This window comes from Natrix helvetica (genome assembly GCF_964273705.1).
Source record: "Natrix helvetica genome assembly, chromosome: 5".
Classification (NCBI taxonomy): domain Eukaryota; kingdom Metazoa; phylum Chordata; class Lepidosauria; order Squamata; family Natricidae; genus Natrix; species Natrix helvetica.
Window position 1 is genome coordinate 143,289,767 of NC_138551.1, and position 19,507 is coordinate 143,309,273.

General features: G+C 47.1%; 1 protein-coding gene across 2 annotated transcripts in view; it reads right to left on the bottom strand.

The window, feature by feature from the left end:
- Positions 1 to 19,507, bottom strand: part of IGSF21 (immunoglobin superfamily member 21) — a 219,966-nt gene that overhangs the window by 72,686 nt on the left and 127,773 nt on the right. For both annotated transcript variants that reach the window (XM_081954668.1, XM_081954667.1), the window contains exon 3: positions 18,541 to 18,662. In XM_081954668.1, the coding sequence (XP_081810794.1) occupies positions 18,541 to 18,662 (122 nt within the window). The remainder of the gene's footprint in view (positions 1 to 18,540; positions 18,663 to 19,507) is intronic.

Sequence of the window (19,507 nt, forward strand, 5' to 3'; positions counted from 1 at the left end):
GGAGGAAGAAGGAAGAGGAGGAGGAGAAGGAGGAGGAGGAAAATGAGGAGGAGGAAGAAAAACGAGGAGGAGAAGGAGAAAGGAGGAGAAGGAGGAGAAGGAGGAGAAGAAAGGGAGAAGGAGGAGGAGGAAAATTAGGAGTAGGAAGGAAGAGAAGGAGGAGGAGGAGAAGGAGAAGGAGGAGGAGAAGAAGGAGAAAGGAGAAGAAGGAGGAGGAGAAGGAGGAGAAGTAAAGAAGAGGGAGGAGGAGGAAAATGAGGAGTAGGAAGGAAGAGGAGAAGTAGGAGGAAACAGAGGAGAAGGAAGGAAGAGGCAGGAGGAGAAAAATGAGGAGGAGGAAGGAAGAGGAGGAGGAGAAGGAGGGGGAGGAGGGAGGAAGAAGGAGGAGGAGGAGGGGGTGGAGGAGAATGACTGTGGGGTCCTTGATACTCTCTAAGCTTGGTAGTTTTCTTGCAGAGTTTCATTACCCAACTAGGTAACCTCATCAGTGCTAGAAAGGTTGCAGAGTGAAGGAGAAGCAGCAGCAGGAGGAAACTGCTAAGCCAGGTGGGAGGGAAGGGAGGGAAGAAGGAAGGGGGGAGAGGGGAGGGAAGGGAGGGAGGGAGGGAAGGAGGAAAGGAAGGAAGGAAGGAAGGAGGGAGGGAAAGGAGGGAGGGAAGGAAGGAAAGAGAAGGAAGGAAGAAGAAGGCAAGCAAACTTGGTGCCTTCCTTGATTAGCTCTACCCTGCCGTGTGATTGTGAGGATCAAACTCCTGGGGAAAGGAGGAGGACTGTGCCCTTTGCCAGCCTATCCCCTGCCAGGATGCCCGCCCTCTGAGTCCAGCCCAATTTCCTCTTGGAAATGAGTCCTGGCTGTGTCTACAGAGGGCTGCAGGGCTGCCTCTCAGAAGGACGGGCAGAGAAATTCATTAACTCCCCATTTTAATGGGATGTGATCCAATTTCTCATTTCCCATCTAATGGGCAAATCCAAACTCAATTATCCTTTGCAAATGTTAACTTCTCCGAAGTTCTTTCCTCCGTCCCCCCCTCCCCCCCCTCATCTGACACTCAACATCTGGGAAAGGAAAAATCCAGTCTCAGTTTCCCAAAGGAGATTCCTTGGAGGATGTGCTCTCCGTAAGAAGTTCGCTTTGCAGGCCTTGGTGTGTGTGCCCATTAGGGGTGAAAAGTCCCAGAGCGTCCTCTCCCGTCTCTCCATCCAGACACCCCCCAAGAAGCTAAGAAAGCAGAGAGCAATTCAAGGTGCTGATAAAGGTAAAGCTTCCCCCGTACAGGTGTGCTAGTCGTTCCCGACTCTAGGGGGCGGTGCTCATCTCCGTTTCAAAGCCGAAGAGCCAGCGCTGTCCGAAGACGTCTCCGTGGTCATGTCGCCGGCGTGACTCAACACCGAAGGCGCACGGAACGCTGTTCCCTTCCCACCAAAGGTGGTTCCTGTTTTTCTACTTGCATTTTTTAACGTCCTTTCGAACGGCTAGGTTGGCAGAAGCTGGGACAAGTCACGGGAGCTCCCTCCGTTACGTGGCGCTAGGGATTCGAACCGCCGAACTGCCGACCTTTCTGATCGACAAGCTCCGCGTCTTAGCCCCCAGAGTCACCGCGTCCCTCAGAGATACCCTGGCTTTAACATGCTAATACGGCTAGTCCTTGATTTACGACTACAATGGAGCTCAGAATTTATGCTGCTAAGTGAGACAGCTATTGAGTTTTGTCCCACTTTATAACCTTTTCCTGGTCACACTAGCAAAGCGAATCGCAGCAATTTTTAAACGAGTCACGCGGTCATTAAGTGGATCTGTTTTCCCCAATGACTTTGCTTGGCAGGAGGTCTCAAAGGGGGAGCAGGCAACCTTTTTTTTTTTTTACAGCAGCTGAGTATGTGGTCAACAGTTTCATCAACTTCTTTGCAGAGTCTGCATTTGGCATCATCAGAGGATTTTTCGATTTTGGCCTTAATGGCATTATTATTATTATTATTATTATTATTATTATTATTAGGTTTTATTCCTTCCACATTCTGTTTATATTTTCTATAAGCCGCCTAGAGTCACCGCGAGTGAGTAGGCGGCTCTAATCAATTCCCGCAAAATAAATACACATCAATAAATAAGCAAGCTTCCCCAGCTGGGAAGGTAGGGGAGGGGGCACGCCTTGATACATGCATGTGGTACACACACACACACACACACACACACACACAGAGAAAGACACACAAATGCGTATAGCAGAGACGGCTTAATTGCTGGAGCATTCATGTATTCTGGCACCAGGCTGCCTGGGGGCTAGACGGCTTCCCCCCCCCCTTTCTGTGTTTTTGTAATTGGCAGCCTGGGATTCCTGCAGGGGGGGGTCTTTTTCTTCGCCCCCCTCCCTCCCCCCCTCCCAACTCTACTGGGTGGCAATAAAAGCACGGCAGCTTGCGCACCAGCGCTTGACGACACAACCAGATGTGCAGAAAAGTGAAAATTGGGCCTTGGCAGCCTCTTCTACTGTCCTTGCGCTTTTGCTTAATTACACAGCTCTCCTGAGCCATGAGCTTCGCCCGTGCTTTGGAAGGGGATGCGGGAAATTCTTTATGGTGGCACCGAGATAGGCTGCTTCGGGAGATGGGTGCTCCATCTGTCATGGCTGCCAGCAGGCGCGAGGCACCAGAGAATCGGACGGCAGGTAGTCCTCATTTAGCGACGGCCTCACCTAGCGGTTGTGACCCGTCTAATCGGCCATTCTGGCTCTCAACCCACCAAGGCCAGAGGGACATCTTTGTATGGCGAACACCAAGTAAGGGAACATTTTAGGACAGAGCTCTTAAAGCATTCTCTCACGGTGCAAATATATATCTGGTGGTGCATATAAATCTACGAAAACATATATATATATATATATATATATATATATATATATATATATATATATATATATATATATATATATATATATACATACACACACACACACATATACATATACATATATATATATGTTGTATTTGTGCTGATAAATAAATAAAGGGAGACTAGTATAGATCTACTTCAAGCTATTTAGCTCTCATCAGCTAGCCATACCCTTACTGGGATTTGAACCTGGGCTGTATTACATATTAGGCAGGAGTCTTAGCCACTATGCCACAGGCTTCTCCTCCTTTATCAGCTGAACCAGGGAAATAACACAAAAAAACACACACACACATATACATACATACATACATACATACATACATACATACATACATACATATGCTGGTTTTGTTGTATTCGGGCTTGGAAGATGGCAGGTGAGATCTTGCCGAAACGTTGCAAAGACAATCTCAATCTTACACTGGAAAAGACCCGAATACAACAAAACCAGCATACATACAACTGTGAAAATCTATGAAAACAAATATATATATTTGTTGGGTATAATATGGAGAGAAGATGAAGGGAACAAAAGAGAAGGAAGGAAGGAAGGAGATGGAGAGAGTGGAAGTAAGGGAGGGAGGGAGGGGAAGGGAAGAAAGGAAGGAAGGAGAAGGGGGAAAAGGAAGAGAGACAGAGAGAGGAAGGGAGGGAGGAAGAAGGGGAAGAAAGGAATGGTGACCGAGAGAGGGAGGGAGGGAGGGAGAGATGAAGGAAGGAAGGAAAGGAAGAAGACAGAGAGGAAGGAAGGAAGGAAGTGGAGGGGAAGAAAGGAAAGGAGTCAGAGAGATGAAGGGAAGGAGGGAGGGAGGAAGGGAGGGTAAGAAAGGAAGGGAGTCCGAGAGATGAAAGAAGGAAGGAAGGAAGGACGGGAAGGAAGGGTGACCAAGAGAGAGGGAGGGAGGGAGAAAGAGAAAAAGGAAGGAAGGAAGGAAGGAAGGAAGGAAGGAAGGAAGGAAGAGTAGGGGAAGAAAGGAAGGGAGTCAGAGAGATGAAGGAAGGAAAGAAGGAAGGAGGGGGAGAAAGAGTTACCAAGAGAGAGGGAGGGAGGGAGAAAAAGAAAAAGGAAGGAAGGAAGGAAGGAAGGAAGGAAGGAAGGAAGGGTAGGGGAAGAAAGGAAGGGAGTCAGAGAGATGAAGGAAGGAAAGAAGGAAGGAGGGGGAGAAAGAGTTACCAAGAGAGAGGGAAGGAGGGAGAAAGAGAAAAAGGAAGGAAGGAAGGAAGGAAGGAAGGAAGGAAGGAAGGAAGAGTAGGGGAAGAAAGGAAGGGAGTTAGAGAGATGAAGGAAGGAAAGAAGGAAGGAGGGGGAGAAAGAGTTACCAAGAGAGAGGGAGGGAGGGAGAAAAAGAAAAAGGAAGGAAGGAAGGAGACAGGAAGGAAAGAAGAAAGAGGACGGGAAGAAAGAAAGGGAGTCAGAGAGATGAAGGAAGGAAAGAAGGAAGGAAGGAAGGATGGGAAGGAAGGGTGACCAAGAGAGAGGGAGGGAGGGAGAAAGAGAAAAAGGAAGGAAGGAGACAGGAAGGAAGGAAGGAAGGAAGGAAGGAAGGAAGGAAAGAAGAAAGAGTAGGGGAAGAAAGGAAGGGAGTCAGAGAGATAAGGAAGGAAGGAAGGAAGGAAGGAAGGAAGGAAGGAAGGAAGGAAGGAAGGAAGGAAGGACGGGAAGAAAGGGTGACCAAGAGAGAGGGAGGGAGGGAGAAAGAGAAAAAGGAAGGAAGGAGACAGGAAGGAAGGAAGGAAAGAAGAAAGAGGAGGGGAAGAAAGGAAGGGAGTCAGAGAGATGAAGGAAGGAAGGAAGGAAGGAAGGAAGGAAGGAAGGAAGGAAGGAAGGAAGGAAGGAAGGAAGGGAAGGCTGACTAAGAGAGAGGGAGGGAGGGAGAAAGAGAAAAAGGAAGGAATGAGACAGGAGGGAAGGAAGGAAAGAAGAAAGAGGAGGGGAAGAAAGGAAGGGAGTCAGAAAGATAAGGAAGGAAGGAAGGAAGGAAGGAAGGAAGGAAGGAAGGGAGGGAGGGAGGGAGGGAGGGAGGAGTGCTGTCAGCAGCAGAGCGAAAGAACGAAAGCATATTTTGCATTCTCCAATAAAGGAACTGTCAAGTCAGAGAATATGGAATCAATTAGTAAAGCCAGCGAAATCCTTGCAAAACAGTAATTACTCATGTCAGTAGATTCCACTGCAATTAAATGGAGCAGGAAGCAAGCTCCCCGGGACACAAAGCCAGGATTTTAGGGGCAGGAAGGGGGAAAAAATAATGTCCCCTGCATTGCTCTGCACTGTTGGTGCTGCAATTTTTCTCCTCCGAGAAACCTGGATGAGTGATTTGACGATGAATGAAGCCGGCCCCCTGAGATCCCATCTATGGAAATAAACTTGGTTCTTAAGACTGGGGGCAACGTGTAAAAACTGGGCTTAGTTAAAATCACCGCCACAAACTCCCTTCCAGCTCAATCCTACTTCCTGCAAAGTTTTTTTTTTTAACCACCTGGTTCTGTTCATTTAACACCTGGCCCTTTCTGATCCCAAATTTCTTTAATTGCCAATCAACAAGAATGGAGTTGAGACTCTAGAAAAAGTGCAGAGAAGAGCAACCAGGATGATGAGGGGACTGGAGGCTAAAACATAGGATGAACGGTTGCAGGAACTGGGCATGTCTAGGTTAATGAAAAGAAGGACTAGGGGAGACATAATAGCAGTCTTCCAATATCTCAGGGGCTTCCCTAAAGAAGAGGGAGCAAAACTATTGTCCAAAGCACCTGAGGTAGAACAAGAAGCAATGGGTGGAAACTAATCAAGGAGAGAAGCAACCTAGAAATAAGGAGGAACTTTCTGACAGGGAGAACAATCAACCCATGGAACAGAAGTTGCCTTCAGAAGTTGTGGGAGCTTCATCCCTGGAAGCTTTCAAGAAGAGACTGGCCTGCCACCTATCAGGAATGGTGTAGGGTCTCCTGCTTGGGTCGGGGGTTGGACTAGATGACCTACAAGGTCCCTTCCAACTCTATTAATCTGATCTAATCTAAACCCATGGATCAGAAGTTGCCTTCGGAAATTGTGGGAGCTTCATCCCTGGAGGCTTTCAAGAAGAGATTGAACTGCCATCTGTCAGGAATGGTGTAGGGTCTCCTGCATGAGTGAGGGGTTGGACTAGATGACCTATAAGGCCCCTTCCGACTCTGTTAATCCGTTAAAAGTATAATTGGTTGAAGCAGAGGGAAACGTGGAGCGTTAGGCTGAATCCTTACAAATGGAGCCTCCACAATCAAAAGCAGCCTATCTGATAGAGAGAAAATCCCTGGGAAGGGGGGGGGGAGAAAGGGAACCCTTTTATTTTCCAGCCTGCGCAACCTCCTGGGAGGAAATAATAGAGCCTGAATTCAGCATGTCTTAATTATATATTTGAATAAAAGTCTTGCAGAAGGAGCCTCCCTGTTGAGAAGCAGTCTACCTCGGCATAAAGCCTCTCCCTTCTGGTGGGCAAGCAGGACACCCTACACTATTCCTGAGAGGCGGCAGTCCAGTCTCTTCTTGAAAGCCTCCATAAATCTGTAATTTGATCATCTTGAAACCCGACTCAGATAAAAACCTCAAAAGCAGCCAGTGCTAAATTCAAAAGAAAATAATTGAAGAAGCAATCTTTAAAAGCGACCTGCGCTAAATTCAGAAGAAAATAATAATTCTTTCAAAGAACTAACATTGGAAAAATCGCCCTTCCTGTGACCTTACATCTCTTATTTTTAAAAAAAGATGGCTATGGGAAAAAAAAAAGGAAAATAATAAAAGACACCATTAAGTTAGGGAATGAAAATCCCGCTGAATAAATGGAACCACCATATCCACAGGCAGGCTACCTGACCAACCCAATCCTCATTTAGGAACCGTTTCATTTAGCTTTCATTTATTTTACTCGCTTACCCATTTTTTAAAACCGCCCACCTCTCTTACAGAGGGTGGCGTGCAAATAAAATGTTAAAGAAGAATATATATGTGTGTGTGTGTGTGTGTGTGTGTGTGTGTTGTATTTGTGCTGATAAATAAATAAAGGGAGACTAGTATAGATCTATTTCAAGCTATTTAGCTCTCATCAGTTAGCCATACCCTTACTGGGATTTGAACCTGGGTAGCTGATGAGAGCTAAATAGCTTGAAATAGATCTATACTAGTCTCCCTTTATTTATCAGCACAAATACAACACAAATATAAAAAGGCAACATTAAAAATAAAAATATGGTTTTCTGCCTGGATGGTTTTCTGTAATGAGCCGAAGGACAGAAAGGGGGAGTAGTGAGCTCCCTCCCATATTTGGGCATACCAGGGGTTGTAACACAAATACATACATACATATATATATATATATATATATATATATATATATATATATATATATATATATATATATATACATACATTGAAAGCGAGGATGAATTAAAAAACAATTAAGTAGTTAAAAAAGCAGTTAAATCGGAGATGGAAAAAGTCCATTTATAGCTTATCCTCGCTTTGATGAACCATACGCAAAGCAAAGCTGAAATCAGATCCAAAAACAGAATCACGGTTTCACCAAGCTACCGCTTCATTTAGTGACTGAGTTGCTGGCCCCAACGGGTCGCTAAATGAGGACTACCTACTATGAGCGCCTTGTGGCCCATCTTTGAAGCCACACACCAAGTTCGTAATGCCTTTGCTTCCAATGGGAGGTGAGTGATCCTTGCAAACAGATTTTTTTCCCCAAAAAAAATTAAGCGGAAGGTGAACGAAGGAGGAAGGATAAATAAGCTACGGATCACGTCCAAATTTTTCTGCTCTTGGGTGGCCCGGAAAACAAGGGCTCAAAATGCAGCAGACCGTACCTTTCCTTTCAAAAAACAGAAATGAGAAATGAAAGCGATATCCAGCCTTGACAAACATAAACAATGGGCTCTATTTAACAAAAAGGCACTAAGAGTTGTTAACTGCATATCGCGAAGCTTCTTCTCCCGTAACATTGCACTGCAAGCTTGGGCATACAAAACCTTTGCCAGACCAATCCACGAATACAGTGCTTCAAATCCACACAGTATATCGGACATTTAATACAAGCGAGCGAGTCCAGAGGTATCTCACGAGAAGAGTCCTCCACTCCTCTGCTCGCAATAGAATCCCTTATGCCACCAGGCTCGAAATTTGGGGCTTAGGTAACTTAGAACTACGCCGACTACGGTCTGACGTAAGCGTAGTACACAAAATTGTCTCCTACAATGTCCTACCTGTCACTGACTGCTTCAGCTTCAACCGCAATAATACATGGGCAAACCATAGATACAAACTCGAGGTCAACCACTCCAAACTCGATTGCAGAAAATACGACGTCAGCAACAGAGGGGTCAACGCCTGGAATGCTCTACCTGACTCCGTGATGACATCCCCAAACCCTTTAACCTTCAACTATCTATCGTTGACCTCACCCCTTTCCAAAAAGGTCCGTAAAGGGGGCGTGCATAAGCGCACCACCGTCCCTTTCCGACTGTCCTTGTTTAGCTGTACTCGTTTCTTTTGTTCATGTCCATGTTTATACTTATTCCTGTTATCTCGTACATGTTCGGCAAACTAAACAAATGAAATAAATACAATTCAATACAATACAATAGTAGAGTTGGAAGGGACCTTGGAGGTCTTCTAGTCCAACCCCCTGCTCAAGCAGGAAACCCTACACCATTTCGGACAAATGTTTGTCCAATCTCTTACAAGATACAATACAAGATACAATAATACAATAGCAGAGTTGGAAGGGACCTTGGAGGTCTTCTAGTCCAACCCCCTGCCTAGGCAGGAAACCCTATACCGTTTCAGACAGATGTCTATCCAACATCTTCTTAAAGACTTCCAGTGTTGGGGCATTCACAACTTCTGGAGGCAAGCTGTTCCACTGATTCATTCTTCTAACTGTCAGGAAGTTTCTCCTTAGTTTTAAGTTGCTTCTCTCCTTGATTAGTTTCCACCCATTGCTTCTTGTTCTACCCTCAGGTGCCTTGGAGAATAGTTTGACTCCCTCTTCTTTGTGGCAACCCCTGAGATATTGGAAGACTGCTATCATGTCTCCCCTAGTTCATTAAATAAATAAAATGAATTTTAACGGGGAGGAAAGCAAAGTTTTACATCTAGGCAGGAAACACCAAAGGTATAAACAGACATCGTAGCTCTTTCAGTGTTACCGAAAAGGCAAAAAGGCTGGACCGCAGGTGCCAATGGGGTAGATGAGATTATGCTGAGCTCAAGCAAGCGAGCCAAGCGGCATTTTACAAAGCAAGGGTTTCTCTTCTTGGCTTTACCTTCGTTTCCACCACCCCTTCCTTCGAAATTCATGGATTCTTCGAGCCATCTGTGTCCCTCCCCAAAGTCTCAGACTGCACCGCGGCTCTTTTAAACCTTCTGGAGGACTCTGAAGGCCATCTATCCCACCCACCCCCACACCAAATGTAGCCTTTTTACGACCGCAGCTCTACAGCTCAATAATAATAATAATAATAATAATAATAATAATAATAATAATAATAATAATAATAATAATATATTAGATTTCTAGACCGCCCCCTCTCCCCGGAGGGACTCGGGGCGGTGTACAGGAATAAATTTAAAAAACCATACAAACAATCGTATAAATAGCTAAAAATCAGATTAAACAACCCCTGTACGAATTTATAAAAGTTAAAAACAGACCATAAAACCAATCATAAAATTTAGAAATAAAACTGAGGTGGGATAGGTGGAATTAGGCCAAGCCGGCTAGATTAAACAGGTGGGTTTTGAGCTTCTTACGGAAGGAGCGGAGGTCGGTGATAGTCCTGATATCTGGGGGGAGGTCATTCCAAAGGGTCGGGCCCATCACAGAGAAGGCCCTACTCCTGGGCGTCGCCCGCTGGCATTGCCTAGTGGACGGCACCCGGAGGAGTCCCTCTCTGTGTGAGCGAATCGGCCGAAGGGATGTATGGGGCAGGATACGATCCCGCAAATAACTAGGTCCTGTGCCATGGAGCGCCTTAAAAATGATGGTCAACACGTTGAAACGCACCCGAAAAGCCACAGGCAGCCAGTGTAGCCCGCGCAGGAGAGGTGTTACATGGGAGTACCTGGTACTCCCCATGATGGCCCGCGCGGCTGCATTCTGAACCAGCTGCAGCCTTCGGGTGCATCTCAAGGGGAGCCCCATGTAGAGAGCGTTGAGCCCCATGTAGAGAGCGCTCAGGGTGCTGTCTGAACCAGGGTCAGCAGGAACCCACAGGAAGGAAGATCTTGTGTGGGGGGGGGGGGGTGGCAGCCTATGGGCAGCCATGTCACACCACTCCCCAGGAACTGCCTACTCACAAAAAGACCACAAGCTGGTGTAAGGGGGGGACGAAGGCAGCGAGCCAAGTTGCAGACACACAATGAATGAGCAGCTGATGAGGGGTTTGGCAGCAAAGGATTTAAAAATAGAAGAGGCAAACAGCTGTAATTAATTAGCTGGATTGGCAGGGGGGGAGGGAGGAGGATGGGGGGGGGGAACTGTCCGAAAACAAGCAAGCCAGAAATGGGGAGCGGGGGGGGAGGAGAAACCTGTTGTTGCGGGGGGGGGGGGTTCGTTGCAGATTCCTGGCTGGTTTGAAACGCTTGCACCTCTGCGTGGTTGCCCCGCTAAAACTGGCGAGGTTTTTGCGGCGGGCAAATCAGAGGAATGCCTGTCAGACGGGGGGCTGTTTGGAGAGGAAGCGTGCGCTCACTTCCCCGAGGCACGCGGGAAAAGACGCAGAGGGAACCTGTCTGGAGATGATATGGATAATTTGAAAATGTGCAGCCGGCATAAAATGTGGGCTTTTGAACGTTGGAAGGGAGGGAGGGGGGAGAAAAGGAGGAAAAAAGAAAAGAAAGAAAGAAAGAAAGAAAGAAAGAAAGAAAGAAAGAAAGAAAGAAAGAAGAAAGAAAGAAGAAAGTAAGAAAGAAAGAAAGAAAGAAGGAAGGAAGGAAGACAGGAATGGAGAGATAAGAGGAAAGAGGGAGAGAGGGAAGGAAGAAAGGGATGAGAGAAAGGAGGGAGGGAGGGATAGGGGAAGGTAATGGAAGAGACGGAGGGAGGGAGGGAGGGATATGAGAAAGGAAGGGATGAGAGAAAGGAACAAAAGGAGGGAGGGAGGGAGGGAGGAAAGAAAGGAAGGAAGGAAGGAATTGAGAGATAAGAGGAAGGAGGAAGGGAAGGGATGGGGAAGGTAATGGGAGGGAGGGATATGAGAAAGGAGGGAATGAGGGAAAGGAACAAAAGGCGGGAGGGAGGAAAGAAAGGAAGAAAGAAAGGAATGGAGAGATGAGAGGAAGGAGGAAGGGAAGGAAGGGATGGGAAAGGTAATGGGAGGGAGGGATATGAGAAAGGAAGGGATGAGGGAAAGGAAAAAAGGAGGTAGGGAGGAAAGAAAGGAAGGAAGGGAGAGATGAGAGGAAGGAGGAAGGGAGGGATGGAGAAGGTAACGGGAGAGAGGGGGATATGACAAAGGAAGGGATGAGGAAAAGGAACAAAAGGAGGGAGAGAGGAAAGAAAGAAAAGAAAGAAAAAATAAAGAAAGGAATGGAGAGATGAGAGGAAGGAGGGAGGGAGGGAGGGAAGGTATGGGGAAGGTAATGGGAGAGAGGGAGGGAGAAAAGAAGGAAGAGATATGAGAAAGAAAGGGATGAGAGTTAGGAAGGAAAGGAGGGAGAAAGATGGGGAAGTTAATGGGAGGGAGGAAGGAAAGGATATGAGAAAGGAAGGGATGAGAGAAAGGAACGAAAGGAGGGGGGGATAGGGAAAGGTAATAGGAGGGAGAGAGGAAGAGAAATGAGATAGGAAGGGATGAGAGAAAGGAGGGATGAGAAGAAGGGAGGAAAGGCAGGAGGGAGGGAGGAAAAAGACAAATAAAGTAAGGAGAGAAAGAAAAATAAAGAGGAGGGAAGGTAGGGATGAGAGATAAGAGAATGAAAGAAAAAGGGAGGGAGGGAGGGAATAAAACAAAAAGTAAGAGAGAGGAAGGGAGGAGAGAGGGAGGGAAGGAAGGAAGGAGAAAGGGACAAATGAAGAAAGGAAAGGAAGAATATTAATGGTAACTTGAACACACAATGCTCAATGAAATATTTAACTATGTTTAATGGATAATCAGTGACTTTATTCTTAACTGTAAAAACCGCTGCACAAAAACTTGTAACCAAACGACATGCTTGATGAAATTGTGTTTTTTTCCCCCTCCTTGCTCTTGTTCTGTATGTGTTGTTTTGTCTTTTTTAAAGAAAAAAAAATAAAATTTATATATATATAAAAAGAAAAGAAAGGAAAGGAAGAAAATTTTAGAGGAGGGAGGAGAGAAAAAAGAATGCAAGAAAAAGAAAGGAACGGAGGGGGGGAATGTAAAAGAAAAAGCAAGAAGGAGGGAGGAAGGAAGAAAATAATGGAAACAAAATATTGGGCCTACCCTTGCAATTTCATCCTGTCCAGACTTCTTTCTCTTTTCATAGGGTAATATACAGAGGTCGCAGACTCTCAAGACAGGCTGGGGCCGATCTGTGTATCTCTCAACCTTGCTATAAACTACAAGGTCCATTATTCCTTGCCCATGCCCATGCTGGCTTGGCTGTGAGAGATGGGTTCCAGAACACCCAACCACTCAGCGGGGAAAGGATGACGTTTTGCTGAATTCTACGAGAAATACGGAACAGGGGAAGAAGAACAAGGAAGTAAAGAGGACCTAGAAAACGGAAGTCGAGGCCAAGAGGAAGAAACATTGGAAGACAAAGAAAGAAACAGGAAAGAAGAACAGAGGCAAGAAAGAGAGAGAGCAGAAAAGGAGGGCACGAGAGGGAAAAGTCAGATACAAACTATAATACAATACAATAATACAATAGTAGAGTTGGAAGGGACCTTGGAGGTCTTCTAGTCCAACCCCCTGCCTGGGCAGGAAACCCTATACCGTTTCAGACAGATGGCTATCCAACATCTTCTTAAAGACTTCCAGTGTTGGGGCATTCACAACTTCTGGAGGCAACTTCTGTTCCACTGATTAATTGTTCTCACTGTCAGGAAGTTTCTCCTCAGTTCTAAGTTGCTTCTCTCCTTGATTAGTTTCCACCCATTGCTCCTTGTTCTACCCTCAGGTGCCTTGGAGAATAGTTTGACTCCCTCTTCTTTGTGGCAACCCCTGAGATATTGGAAAACTAGAAGCAACAAAAAAAAAAAAACCATCTAAAGATGGACCAGGAAATAACAATTATCTCAACAAACTTGAATGGACTGAACGCACCAAAAAAAAAAAAAAAGAGCACAGATGTTTAACAAAGGGGAGTGGGTTTAGTTTTGGGGTGGTGGGTGCTTCATTTTCAGGTCCCAGACTGAAGGTTGGACCAGGAAATTGGGGGGGGGGATGAGAACCCCTGTTTCTTTAAACCATCCACATGGAGATGCCTTGTTATCGCCAGCAGCCGGACTGAATCAAAGGAGGATTGAGGAAGTTTGGGGTTAGGTTGGAAAGAAAAATTAAGCCTTTGGAGACCTCGCATTTGGGTCTCCAGAGACAGCCGCAGAAATAAAGGGGGTCGGTTGGAGGACTTGAACCCAAGGCCCTTCCTTCGCCAATCCAGCCTGTCTCCAAGGGGCTGAACCAAGAGCGGCCTTGGCTACTGTTCTGACTGAGGCTTCCCAAGAGCATGAAACAGACTCCTTGTCCCGGCAAAAAAAACCTTTTTATTGATTCGCTGTGAATTCTGCTCATTCATATCCAGCAAAGTCTTTCAAGGGAGGATTTACAGTCACAGACCTTCTCTGGCTTGGAGAGCTGACAGGTCGATATCTGTAAAACTTGGCAAGGAGTCTCGGAGAGTCAGGAACCAATGAAGCGAACTAATGGTCTCCTGCAAACTCCACTCCCCTTTCGCTCCTCTTTTATTTCCTCTGGGAGGGGTTGTTCACTGTTCACCTGTGGCCTTACTCCCCAATCGATCCCTGTTCTTTAGATGTTCCCTTCGTCTGGTAACTTTCTGCATGCTCACACTGGGAACAGGCTCCAGCTGTTCTTCTGCCTCACTGATGTCTGATTCTGAAGGCAGCTGATAATTGGCATACGGCTCTGGCCCCCTCTCTGCCTCCGACACAGAGCCCTCATCAGAGCCTTCCCCAGACTCCCGGACTGGCCCATGTTCCTCCCCAACCTCCTCGCTGTCCGAATCTATTGCCAGATCAGCTGGCTTCTGGCGGGCCACAACAGCTACATTTGATGGGAGAGAGAGAGGGAGAGGGAGGGATGGATGGAGGGAGAGAGACAGAGACAGAGACAGAGACAGAGAAAGAGGGCGAGGCTGCCTTTCCGCTTTTTCCTGCCCCGCAAACTGGCCGAGGAAGCCATAAACGAAAAGATTTATTCCTTTCATTAAAGGCTCCTTCAATTTCCCTCCGTTCCACCCCCACCCCCATCCGTTTGCAAACCCCATTGTGGGAATATATTTTATGTGCATAATTATGCTCAGAGCCCGGAAGGGAAGCGATGGGAAGCCGTTTGGGGGAAAAAAAGTTGGAGCAGGATAGGAACCTGAGGATGGGGGTCGAGCCCACTTATAGGGGAAGCAAAATCAATGCTTCCTTCAGACCCCCCCACTCCCTAAATTTGCTGGAGGACTGAGCACCAAAATAAACCTCTCTTTTTCCTGCCCCTGTGTCTTCTGCAAAAGACGGACTTTTGCTGTACAGATGTGCCTCGACTTACAAGCAGAGATGGCATTCAGCCGATTTGGACTGATTTGGGTGAACCAGTAATGGTGACCTGTGGGTGCCCCCACCCCCTGTCTCCTCCCCCCCCCCCCCCGCCGGGCTCTATGCTGTCTTATTTAGCCACATTTTCTAAGCTGCGTGCATCCATGGAAAGTATGTGCGGGGCGAACCGGTGATAAACTTATGTGAAACCTCTGCTTCCCTTTAGCGACTATCCAAAGTTACGACGGCGCTGGAAAAAAAGTGACGCACGACCGATCCTTGCACTTAGGACGTCCCTGCGGTCAATTCACCCTTAAAATTGGGGAGTTTGGCATCCGACAGGATTTTTATGGCGGTTGCGGTGAGTTGGGAATCGGGCGAGCTCCATTTGCAACCCGGAACAAGTTGAGAGCGTAATGAAGGAGGCCTCTCAACGACAGCAGGCTTCCCTTAACGACTGCAGCAGAGAGGTAGACATCATATTGGGTGTGACTCGCTTAACAACCGCAGATAAAGGTGAATTGCTTAGCAACGGAATTTCTGGCCCCCGTTGTAGTCGTACAGGACTACCTGTAAGCTGCAGCTCTCTCTCAACCCCCCCCCCCCCCGTTCTTGAAAGACTGCCCCAAAGAGGAGGGGGGGTTCAAGTGATTTTCTAAAGCACTTGAAGGCAGGAGAAGAAACAATGGATGGAAAATAATCCAGGAGAGAAGCAATCTGGAATTAAGGAGAAACTTCCTAACAGTGAGGACAATGAATCAGTGGGACAGAAGTTGCCTCCAGAAGTTGTGAATGCCCCAACACTGGAAGTATTTTAAGAAGAGAATGGACAGTCATTTGTCTGAAATGGTATGGGGTCTCCTGTTTGAGCAGGGGGGGGGCTGGACTAGAAGACCTCCAAGGTCCCTTCCAGCTCTATTTGGATTGATTGATCTGAGAGCGCCAGGTCCCAAACAGAGGCTCCGCCTGGAAGGGGGAGACCCGTTCGGAAGACCCACTCCTGCTGCCTCGCACTCGCTACCGGATCCCCCTCCCCCGCCAGCCCAGTCTTCGGCAGGCTGTCGCCTTGGCAGCTGCAGCGCTGGGACCTTCCTCTTGCTCAAAATGCATTAATTTGTAAATATCTTCATTTATATGTAAATGTGGACTCCTTATCCCTCACGTCTTCCTTTCGCTCTCTCTCTTTCTTTCTCTCTCTCTCTCGCCAATCAAGCGACGGCAGGAGCTGCGTTTGTCAACAACGTGGGCGGCCTCACTGGGCCGCGATGAGTCGGGGTCCTTTCTGCTGAGTTCTCCTTCCTCACCCTCCACTCCATTTCTGCCCTTTTCTCTCCCCTAACCCTGGGTTGTAGCCCACCAGTGGAGCTGGCAGCAGATTCGGACAGTGAGGAGGTTGGGGAGGAACATGGGCCAGTCCTGGAGTCTGGGGAAGGCTCAGATGAGGGCTCTGTGTCGGAGGCAGAGAGGGGGCCAGAGCCGTCTGACAGTTATCAGCTGCCTTTAGAGTCAGACATCAGTGAGGCAGAAGAACAGCTGGAGCCTGTTCCCGAAGTGTGCATGCGGAGAGTGCCAAAGGAAGGGAACAGCTTAGGAACAGGGGTCGACTTGGGAGTAAAGCCACAGATGGACGGTGAATGGCCCCTCCCAGAGGAAATAAAAGAGGAGCGAAAGAGGAGTGGAGTTTGCAAGAGACAATTTGTTCGCTTAATTGGGAATAAAAGAGGAGCAAAAGGGGAGGGGAGTTTGCAGGAGACAATGAGTTCAATCCATTCAGGTGAAGATCCGTTCCTGACTTCTTGCCAAGGAATTGCTGCTACAGCATGGAGTTTGGAAGATATCGGCCTGGCAGCTCTCCAAGCCTGATCAAGGTCTGCAGTTGTGAAATCTCTTGAAAGACTGGTTGGCCGGGACTTTGCTGGAGAGGAATTCCCTTTAAACTAAATAAAAGGGGCTTTATCGGGACGAGGAGTCAGCTTCATGATCTTGGGAAGCCTAGGTCAGAACAACAGGGTTCCCCCATGTGCATTAATTCCTATTTCCTATGTTTCTTTCCCATTCTGAACAACGTAGAGCTTCCTGTCCCTTCTGCTCAGAATGTGGCCGGTTGCAACACAATCCCCTCTATCCCACACTGGGTGTGTTGTCAGCAACCACAATCACAACTGCCCAGAGAAAGTGATGCCCCAAAGATGTGTGCCAGAGCTCAAGGTGGCATAGAAAGTACTCCCTGACTTACGACCGTAATAGGGATTTCCCATGAACGGGGTAATCCTCGACTTACGACCAAGGAAGCCCAAAATTTCTGTGGCTAAACGAGGAAGCCGTTAAGTGAGTTTCACCCCATTTTGCAACCTTCCTTGCCAACGTGGTTAAGGGAAGCATTGCAGTCGTTAAGTTAGTGACATGAAACTGGTTCCTCTATTGACTTTAGGAATCACATTGAAACCATCATAAATATGAACCAGTCGTCAAGCATCTGAATTTTGGTGATGGGACCGTGGGGATGCTGCAATGGCTGTCGGTGTGAAGAATGGCCGTAAGTCACTTTTTTCCAGTGACCTTGTAACTTCACTAACGGTCACTAAATGAATTGTTTGTAAGTTGAGGACTACCTGTACGGTCGTAAATCATGACAGGTGCAGAACGTGTCACCCATATGAACCGAAACGATTTTACTATTGGTTTTACAACGGTTGTAGAGCGAATTTCATGGTTGTGAAGTCCTCGACTTACGACTGGCATCATGGGTGCCAACAGCCGTAAATGGTCCTCATTAACCAGACCCTACTGAAATTATGGATTTGATTCAGATCCTCCAAGCAATCCCACAAGTGCTTTCTTATCAAGAGGCCACTAGACATTATGGGGTTTTTTTTTCTTCGAAGACGTTTTGCTTCTCACCCAAGAAGCCTCTTCAGCTCTGGATGAGGGTGAGGAATGGAAAGATCGATACTCCTTGCAGACAGCTGGTCGTTTGCATCCTTTCTGAGAGTCGTTGAGGCCACTTGGAGGTTTAGCTCTGTGTCTTCGGGGTCACCTGAGTGGTGCAAATAGGTGTGGAGCAGGGCTGAAATCCAGCAAGTTCTGGAGAACCGGTAGCGGAGATTTTGAGTAGTTCGGAGAACCGGCAAATGCCACCTCTGGCTGGCCGCAGAGTAGGGTGGGAATGGAGATTTTGCAGTATCCTTCTCCTGCCACGCCCACCAAGCCACGCCCACAGAAACGGTAGTAAAAAATTTTGAATTTCACCACTGGTGTGGAACCTTCTTCGCTGCTCTTTTGAAGACGGCGAAGTCCACATTTTGGACAGGGAGGACCACTGGTTTGAAGGAAGAGGGGTCAAAGAGGCCATCTATGACTAAACTAAACAGCCCTCTCTCAACAGAGGGGGAAGAGGGATACGACAACCTCTATCTCCAGTTTACAACACAGTCCTTTCAGCAGTTCCAAGAAGGCTCCGTGCCCATTTGCACTGCTCAGGTGACCCTGAGGTCACAGGTAAACCTCCAAGTGGCCTCAAGGACCCTCTAAAAAGGATGCAAACGACCAGCGGTCTGCAAAGAGGACAAATCCTTCCCTTCCCCACCATCCAGTCAGAGCTGAAGAAGCTTCTTGGATGAGAAGTGAAACGTCTTCAAAAAAAAAACCCCCAGAAAGTCCATTTGCCTCTTGAAAAAGACTGAGAATCTCCATAAGACTTCCTCCAACCCACTTTATTCCATTCCTCATCTGAACGTGGATTTTTGATCCATTATAATTGGGTTTCTGTTGCTTAAATCACATCAACTTGACCCTGGGGGGGCAGAGGGAGGGGGAGAAAAATGCTGGATTGAAGAAATCTGTAAGCGGATATTCCACAGGTGAACCTCTTATTCGTATATCTCTGCGCAGTTATGATGCGCTGGATTTACGTATTTTGAAGGAGATGGTTTGAGTTACCTCACTGTGGACTGGTAGACCAGGTCTTCTCTCTTACGGTAGTTCTCCATGTGTGACTGGTTGGTGGAGAACATGGCATCAAAGGTGAAGATTTTCTGTTTGATGGTGCCACCATCTGTTACCTGCCAAGGGGAGAGAGCGGAGAAGAGAAGATTTGAAATTTTGGAGCCCTTCAGAAGATGTCTATCTTATTGGACATTAATACAATTGAGCGAGTCCAGAGATATTTCACGAGAAGAGTCCTCCACTCCTCTGCTCGCAACAGAATCCCTTATGCTACCAGACTTGAAATTTTGCGCTTAGACAACTTAGAACTTCGCCGCCTTCGGTCTGACCCAAGCGTAGTACACAAAATTATCTTCTACGATGTCCTCCTTGTCAATGACTACTTCAGTTTTAACCACAAAAACACAGGAGCACACAATAGATGCAAAGTTAAGGTAAACCACTCCAAACTCAATGGCAGAAAATACGACTTCAGCAACAGTGGTCAATGCCTGGAATCCCCTACCCGACTCCCTTGTTACATCCCCAAACCCCCAAAACCTTAACCTGACTGTCTACTGTTGACTTCACCCCATTCCTAAGAGGTCTGTAAGGCTGCATAAGTGCACCAACATACCTACCATCCAGTGGTGGGTTTCAAATTTTTTTTAGAACCTCTTCTGTAGGTGTGGCTTGCTTTGTAAGAGTGGCTTGCCGGCCATGTGACCGGGTGGAAGTGGCTTGCCGGCCATGTGACCGGGTGGGAGTGGCTTGGCAGTCATGTGACTGGGTGGGCATGGCCAACTTGTAAAATGTGGTGAAGCTCACTTAACAACGCTCTTGCTTAGCAACCAAAATGTTGGCTCAGGAACTCTGGCATTGAAGCGTGCAAGTCTTAAAGCTGTCAAGTTACAAGACCCTGGCACCCCTAACCCTTTAGGAAAAAAAAACCTTAAAGCTTGAGGGCTTTAAGACTTGTGGA